The sequence below is a fragment of the Melanerpes formicivorus genome, unplaced genomic scaffold, assembly GCF_026170545.1.
Source record: "Melanerpes formicivorus ecotype bairdi unplaced genomic scaffold, bMelFor1.0.p_v2 SCAF_186, whole genome shotgun sequence".
In the NCBI taxonomy this organism is placed as follows: Eukaryota; Metazoa; Chordata; class Aves; order Piciformes; family Picidae; genus Melanerpes; species Melanerpes formicivorus.
Window position 1 is genome coordinate 181,942 of NW_027142538.1, and position 8,080 is coordinate 190,021.

The 8,080-nt window shown below is 57.1% G+C and overlaps 1 protein-coding gene across 1 annotated transcript; it reads left to right on the forward strand.

The window, feature by feature from the left end:
• Window positions 1–2,968: 2,968 nt before the first annotated feature.
• On the forward strand, window positions 2,969–6,376 carry NKX6-1 (NK6 homeobox 1). Its single transcript, XM_068169487.1, is given in 5 exon segments — window positions 2,969–4,011; window positions 4,652–4,824; window positions 6,037–6,186; window positions 6,188–6,237; window positions 6,239–6,376. Coding segments are annotated over 5 exon segments (1,050 nt in total). The 5' UTR covers window positions 2,969–3,386; the 3' UTR covers window positions 6,291–6,376.
• The last annotated feature ends 1,704 nt before the right edge of the window (window positions 6,377–8,080 follow it).

Sequence of the window (8,080 nt, forward strand, 5' to 3'; positions counted from 1 at the left end):
TGGACATTTTAGGTGTTCTCATTGTTTGTTTCTTTTCCCCTTTCACACACGGCAGGACCACTCCTGCTGCCACAAATGTCAGACGTGCTCAGCACTCACACTTCCTATACCTGCTACACCTCCAAAGAGCAAGGAGGCAACGGCAGCTTTTCCTGACAATTTTCCTTCCGTGTACCTCTTAACTCAGATCTCCACTTCCTCTCCGTGTCCCCGGGGTCTCCATCACACCCTTCCTGGCCCCATCCACCTCCTCCAGCCCATGGTCCCTCACAGCTGGGGAGACTCCCACAGCCTCTGCCCCTCTGGTTGCTCACTTCTCTCCACTCGCACCTCCTCGGTTCCCTCGGCAGCCTCTCACTCGTGTGTTATTTCACTTCGTAGTTGCTTTATTTACAACTGGGCGGTGGAAGTGCTTGTGATGAGACCTGGTGAAGAGCAGCCCGCTGGGTATTACCGAGCAGCCCTGGCCAAAGCGGCTCCCGCTCGGTACCCACCTTTGCTCAAAGAGCGGCTTGGCTCTGAGATTTGTTCACCATGGTGGCGAAGTTTGGACTGGGGTGGATTTTACTCCCATGGCTGCTTCGGGTGCCCCCCTCCTCCCTGCTCCACTGCGGAGTGGCCTCGACACAGCCCCTGGCCGCTGTCGAACTTCGCCTGTCTGGGGCTGTACTTAGGGAAAAGAAAAGATGAGTGTGGAGAAGCAGGGAAAAGAGAAGCTGAATGCGGAAAAGATGCAAATATCGGTGTTTTTAAATATTTCTGGGTGACAGTTGTGAGAGACACAGAAAGAAGGGGATGCTGATGGCTGCTTTGGAGTCCAACTCTGTCTCGAACACCTGGGATAAAGGTGCGGTCCCGAAATGACAGCTCCTGTTCCAGCTCTTCACAGATTCCTAGAATGGTTTCGATTGGAAAAGTCCTTCCCGATCATCGAGCCCAACCATTCTCTAACTCCACCAGGTCTGGTACTAACACTTCCGTACAGAAAGGAGGGAGGAGAAGAGCTTTGTGCGGGAGCGACTGTTCTATTTTGCTTTTCCCGGGGGTGCTGGGCGCTGAGCACCCGTTTCACCGCGAAGGCAGCACGGAGCCAGGGGAACAGCCGGTGCCGGTGAGACGGAAGGGAACAGAGCATAGCGCTGGCCCCGCCGGCTACCCGCAGCAGCCCCCCTCCCTTCCCTCCCCTCCCCGCCCCATCCTCCCCACCGCTGCTGCCGCAGCTGAGCCCCGGTGATTCCGGCGGTGCGGGGCTGCTCGCTGGCTCCAGTGGAACCGGCAGGAAAGGACTTGGGGGGGTGGGGGGGCGTTAGTTTTATAATAATTTAGATAAAAACAAAAGCAAAATCAGCTCTGGAGATTTAAACACCGGCGTCTGAGGTGCTAGTGCAAAAGGTACGGCGAGGAAAGGTGCTGCTTGATGCGACCTTCCTCCAAGGCGGAGTTTTTATACTGCTTTGTGAATGAAATTAAAACAATTCTAAGGAATGCATAGAAATAGAAGCAAGCACCGTCCGAGGTCGACGATCGACGCGCTTCTGATTTATCTAAGATCTGTAATGACAAAAATTAAATCAAATGGAAATGCCACTACCAGCCTTTCCCCCTTTTTTTTCCCTTTCTTTTTTCTTTTTTTTTCTTCCCCCTCCCCCCCCCCCCCCCCCACCCCCCCCCGGCAGGAGGAAATGGAGCTCCCCACGAGCACGGGCAGCACAGAGTACAAATCGTGCGGGGTGATTTTGCAGCGCCCTTCCCTCCCTGGAACGTTCCACAGGGGACATTTTCCCTTCCAGCCCCAGGCGATGAGAAGCGCCGGGAGCAGCCCGGGATGCTGGGGACAGGAGTCGAGGGGGCTCTTTGCGGCGGGACGGGGAGATGCAACACCGGACAGCGGCCGGTGTCCCGCGGGGCGAAAACACAGAGAGCACCCACTCGGGTCCAGAACCAGGCAGGGAGGCCGTGCCGTGCCCGTGCCGTTCCGTGTCGTCTGTCACCAGACCGCTGCAGGGCCGGGGCAGGCGCGAGGAGGAGGCGAGCGGCTCCGCTCCCCGCAGTCGTTCACGGGGCGCGGAGATACATGGAGGGAGAGAGACAAGGGGAAAAGGGAGGAGGAAGAAAAGCAAGAATAAACAATATGGAGAGCGAATGGGGCGTGTGAGGAGAGATAAAAGAGAAAGAGATAAGGGACGAGAGCAAAAAACTAAAATGAGAGAGACAAAAAGAAATAAAATGAAAAACTACAGAAAATGGCAAAAGAAAGAGAAACAACAGAAAGCGAGAAAATAGGAAAAGAAAAATAAAATCAACAGGAAAAAAAAAAAAGAAAACAAAAGGAGAGGAAAAGTGCAAAGAAAATGTGAAAGAAGAAAGAAGAGGGGGGAAAGGAGAAAATGCAAAGAAAAAAAGAAGGAAAAGGGAAGGGAAGAGGGAGAAGAAAAATTAAAGGAAAAGGGAGAGGAAAAGGGGAGAGGAGGAGTGAAAAAGAATGGGAAAAATGGAAAGAAATTAGAGGAGAAAGTGAAAGGAAAAAGGAAAGAGAAAGGGAAAGAAAAAAGGAAAGAGGAAAGAAAGTTAAAAAGAGAAAGAGAGAAAATGAAATTTAAAATTGAATGGGAAAGAAAAATGAAAAAGTCAGGAAAATGAAAAAGGAAAGAGAAAAGAAAACGAAAAATAGGGCAAGAAGAAAGAGAGGGAAAGGCAAGGAAAGGGGGAAAGAAAAAAAAGAAAGAGGGATGCAAAAGGAGAGGGGAAAGGAGGCGCAAAGGAGAGGCGAGGCGAGGCGAGGGGAGGGGAGGGGAGAGAGGAGAGAGGCAGTGCAGTGAGCGGGGCCGGCCCGAAGTTGGCGGCGGGCGGGCGCGGCACGGGTGGGCAGGACCCGCCGCCGCCCCGCCCTCGCCCGCCGCCGCCGCCGCCGCGCCCGCTGCCCGCCGTGCCCCCGCTAAAGGAGGCGGGGAGCGGGGCGGCCCGGCAGTGTTCCCCGAGCCGCGCCCGCAGGCAGCCAGCGGGGCAGCAGCGCCGGGAGGGATGCAGGGCGGCGGGGAGAGGGCAGGGGCGTCCCCCGCGCCGCTGTGAGCCCCGGGTTGCGGCAGGCGCAACGAGGGGACATCTCTCGGTGTGTCCCCGCCGACCTTGTGCCTCACGCACGGCAGCAGGCACCGCCTCTCGGCTTTCCAACTCCGGCAGCGGCCGCGCAAGCACAGCCCTGATGCCCGGCGGGGCGGCGGGGCCGCCGCTCGGACGCTCGTCTCTCCGTTAGAAGGCGGCGGCCCCCTCGGGCTGGATGCGTGGCAGCAGTACGGGAGGTACCCCCGGGCAGGCCCCTGCCGCCGGGGCCCCGCGGTGCTAGGGGCCGCCTGGGCCCCCCGGGCCGGCCCGGCGGCGGATCGGGGATGCTGGCGCTGGGGCAGATGGACGGCGCGCCCCGGCAGGGAGCCTTCCTGCTGGGCAGCCCGCCGCTGGCCGCCCTGCACAGCATGGCCGAGATGAAGGCACCGCTCTACCCCGCGTACACCCTGCCCGCCGGGCCCGCCTCCTCCTCCTCCGCCTCCGCCTCGCCCGCCTCCGCCTCTCCCTCTCCGCCGCTCGGTTCTCCGGGCCTCAAGGCGCCCACCGCCGCCGCCTCCTCCTCCTCTTCCTCCGGCACCGGCGGGCTCTCGGCGCTGGGTTCGGCCCCGCCGCAGCTCTCGGCAGCCACCCCTCACGGCATCAACGACATCCTCAGCCGGCCCTCTATGCCCCTGCCCGGGGCCGCACTCGCCTCGGCCTCGCCCTCCGCCTCCTCGGCGGCCCCCACCGGGCTGCTGGCCGGACTGCCCCGCTTCAGTAGCCTCAGCCCCCCGCCGCCGCCGCCTCCTGCCCTCTACTTCAGCCCCGGGGCTGCCGCCGCTGCTGCCGCTGTGGCCGCCGGGCGCTACCCGAAGCCGCTGGCCGAGCTGCCCGGCCGGACGCCCATCTTCTGGCCGGGCGTGATGCAGAGCCCGCCCTGGAGGGATGCTCGCCTCGCCTGTGCCCCCCGTGAGTACCCAGCGCAGAGGTGGTGGAAAGCGTGACCGGGGAACCCCCGCCGGGAATCCGCTCCCGGTGCTGGGGGAGTCCTAGCATGCGGGCACCGCGGTGAGACGCTCCCGGGACCCTCCACCGCCGGACTCGGCCGTGGCCGAGCGGGATTGGTTTTGCTTCGGTTTATTTTTTGTTTCTTAAGTTTGCCTTGTTCCCCCCTCATTTTGCGGTGTAAAATGTCGGTTGTTGCCGGGGAAAAGCGGAGCCCTCTCGGGGGCAGGAGGCTGTGATGCTTTTCCCGTCCCTTCCGGGGACTCTCGGGGGCCGGAGTCGCTTTTAGCGGTGTTCACAAACTTTCCCCTTGTGGGGCTTGCCCCCACCGTCCGTTTGCGCTGTCTGCAACGTTCCTCGCAAACGATATCGTTTTTCCGCTCCGACTTTTCCATCTTTAAAGAAGATTAAAAAAGTATACAGAGGGAGTCGAGCAGCCGGCACCGCCACTCTCGTTACAAACCGCCTCCCCCTCGGTTCTCGGGGCTGGTCCCCGTTTGACCAGTCCCCATTTGACTGGTCCCCATTTGAGAACGAAGCGCTTCCCCAAATCTCGGTCGATTAACGTGTCCGTGCCTTCCCTTTCTCTCCCCCTCACCGCCAGATCAAGGCTCAATTTTGCTGGATAAAGACGGAAAAAGAAAACATACCAGACCCACTTTTTCTGGCCAGCAGATTTTCGCTCTGGAAAAGACTTTCGAGCAGACGAAATACTTGGCGGGCCCGGAGCGAGCCCGGCTGGCCTATTCGCTGGGGATGACCGAGAGCCAGGTCAAGGTGAGAAGCGGCAGCTCCCGTACCGACAGCTGCGGGCCTGCGGACCGCAATCTCCCTTCCTCGGAACCGGGGAATCAAAGGGACCCGCCGCCGCCGGAGGTGCCGAGCCCGTGGGTATAGGGCTGGGGCTTCCCCGGTAACAACTCGCTGCTCGTTGCCATACTGGTGGGGCTGGGGAGCGGGCGGTTAAAGCCTATCTGATGTAAAACCCAAAGCCAGGTCAGACTGGGAAACCCGCTGTCTTCCCAGCTCCGGGAGAAAGGGGAAATCTTTCCCCTGGAGAATCTCAGAGAGGATGTATGGGAGGATTCAGGGGGGAATATTTGTCCTGCACCTTTCCTTCCCCCGCCCCTTCCCCCCCAAAACCCCCCAAACAATCACCAAACAAGCCAAAAAAACCCATCCAAACAAAACCCCAACCAACCAAACAAAAAACCCAACCGAACCCAAATCTCCTGGTCCCCTCAAGACCCGGTCTGTCAAGCAGGGACCTCGACCCACACCCTCACCGTCCCGCCCCGAACTCTCCGTTGGAATTAAAACTCCGAGCTGCAGGTAATGAGCTGGAGAAAAGAGCTGGGAGAGCGAGCTGAACCCACCGCCCCTCCGACCCTGGAGAGCTGTCTGCTCCCAGGGCCGCGCGCTTACGAAGTGCCTGACGAGTTCGGCCAGGATGGCCTCTCGATGGTGCTTCTGCTTTCAGCCTGATCCAAAGACCCTCTTTTGTCACCGCAAATACGTCCCGGCGGCTGCAAATACAATGCCCCTACAACGAAAATACCTCCCCCCGCATCTGTCAGCGCCCTGCCAAGGGAGTTAAACATATCTGGAGAGGGATTCAGCCCCAAATATGTGTTGCTCAACCCCCCCCTTCCCCAAATCCGGGTCAGGAGGGCAGAGAGAGCCTCAAACCCACCACGGACCTCAGAAGTGGCCGGGATGGGTGGCCGGCGCAGAGGAGAGCGCGGAGTCCCGGGGCTCGGATGCTTTTCATTGCCGGGGGTCTAGGGGAGCGATCTGATTGCCGGGGGGCGGAAAGAAAATGGTCCGATGGCCGAAGTGGGGGAACTGATCTGATAGCCGCGGGGGGGAATGGTCTGATGACCGACAGAACGGGAATCGGGCCGCACGCCCGGGAACCGGGGGGCAACGGAGGGCAGCGGGGCGGGGTGGTCCTGTGCCGTGGTTGCTGACAGTTGTCTTCGGTGACAGGTCTGGTTCCAGAACCGGCGGACCAAGTGGAGGAAGAAACACGCGGCGGAGATGGCGACGGCCAAGAAGAAGCAGGATTCGGAGACGGAGCGGCTGAAAGGAGCTTCAGAGAACGAGGAGGAGGATGATGACTACAACAAACCCCTGGACCCCCAACTCGGACGACGAGAAGATCACACAGCTGCTGAAGAAACACAAGCCGGGGGGGCAGCGGGTTGCTGCTGCACCCCCCGGAGGGGGAGACTTCCGCCTAGCCCCCCCTCCACCCCTCGCAAATCGCCGCCGCTTTCGGAGATGTACAGATCTATTTTTGTAGACTCTACACGCCCGGGAGGAAGAGGAGGAGAAGCCGGAGGGGAAGCAGAGAGGACTGCGGTGGAGCGGGCGAGCCCGTCTCCCCTCTGGCTCGCAGTGTTTGTTGTAGGGGAGCGGTGGGGGCTGCCCCGGCGACACCCCCCTTCTCCTTATCCCACCCCGGTGGCCCCGGGTCCCGCTCCCGGTTGTTGCGGCGGCCGCTCTTTGTAAATAAACCGTGAGTCCCCGCGACCACAGGCGTTCTTTACTGTGAATATTTAAAATGTAAAATACCTTCTTTTTTTTTGTACAGCGGGGGCCGCCCTCACTTCACACACACCCCCCCACACACCCCCCCCCGGGCCCCAGGCCCGTCCTGCTCCCCTCCGGGAGCCCCCAGAAGACGGGCAGCAACAGAGCCACCGAGGGGAAAACCCGCCCCCGTGGCTGCCCCCGGGCCCAAACAGCAGCGGCCCTCGTGTGCTATTTATTCGTATTTTTTTGAAACACATCGTGCAAAGGGGGAAGGGGGGTGGGGGGAGGGAGAGGGAACAGAGTCTGAGTCACTTACACCCCCAAAAAATCAACCTCGGGTTGACGGAGTAGCTGGTGGGAATTGTCACAACCACTTCCAGTCAGAATATAAAATTAATTTCGTTGCTCTCATTGAATTCAGAGTGTGTTTTCTTGCCTTTTTTTGGTTTTTTTTTGTACCATGTGGAATACTCGAGAATGTAAATCGTTTCCCGCTCCCCCCTTTCATTTTCTAAAGCTAATAATGAAGATCTATCGTGATATAGCAGCCTAACATTTCCTAATTTATACGAAAAATAATTCGGTTTGTAAAGAGAAGAAGAAAATCCCTTTGCAGGACCAGTCCAATGTAATGCACTTTCTGTTCAAAAAAAAAAAAAAACGAGAGAGAGAGAGGGGGGAAAAAGCAAGCAAAGGGACGATAAAATCAATTTAAACCGGTTTCCAAACGTCTGCTGCCTTCACTTAAAGGGTACAGATAATCCGATCGCATCAGAGATTAAAGAAGGAAACTAGGACGCAGGAGGAAGGGGGAAAGAAAAGAAGCAAAGGAAGGAGAGATAATTTTCAGTATCTTTTGTTCAGTCTCAGGAACAGTTCGGTTGGGTTTTGATTGTTTGGTTTTCGTTGGGTTTTGTCCCCCGGTGTGGTTATTTAATTATTTTCTTTCTATCTATCTTTTTTTCTTTCTTTGTTCTCCTTTTTTTCCCCCCTTTTTCTCTATTTTTTCCTGTTTTCCCCTTTTTTTGTTTTGTTTTTTTTTTCGTTCCGTTGGTTTCGGGTTTCTTTTTTTTTTTCGGTTGGTTTGGGTTTTAGGGTGGTTTGATTTGTTGGGTTGGCTTTTCGAGGTGTTTTTTTTGCTGTCGTTGGTTGGTTTTCGGGGGGGGGTGGGGTTTCGGTTTGGTTATTTTTTGCTTTTTTGTTGGGTTTGGTTTTGCTTTTCGGTTTGCTTTGCTTTTGCTTTTCTTTGGGTAGGGTTTTGGGGGTTGGCTTTGTGTGTTTTTTTTCGCTTGCCTGTTCGGGGGCGCTGCCTGCTTTGGGGGTTGTGTTGGTTTGGTGTTTTGTTTTGGTGATTTGTTTGGGGTTTCGTTTTTAGGTATTTTGGGTTGGTTTTGGTTGGTTGGCTTTTTTTAAATCGTAGTTTACAGAGTCCGTTTTGGTGTGGGCTTGCTGGGTCTCTTGTCCTTTCTGTCTGTCTTTCTGTCTGTCTTTCTGT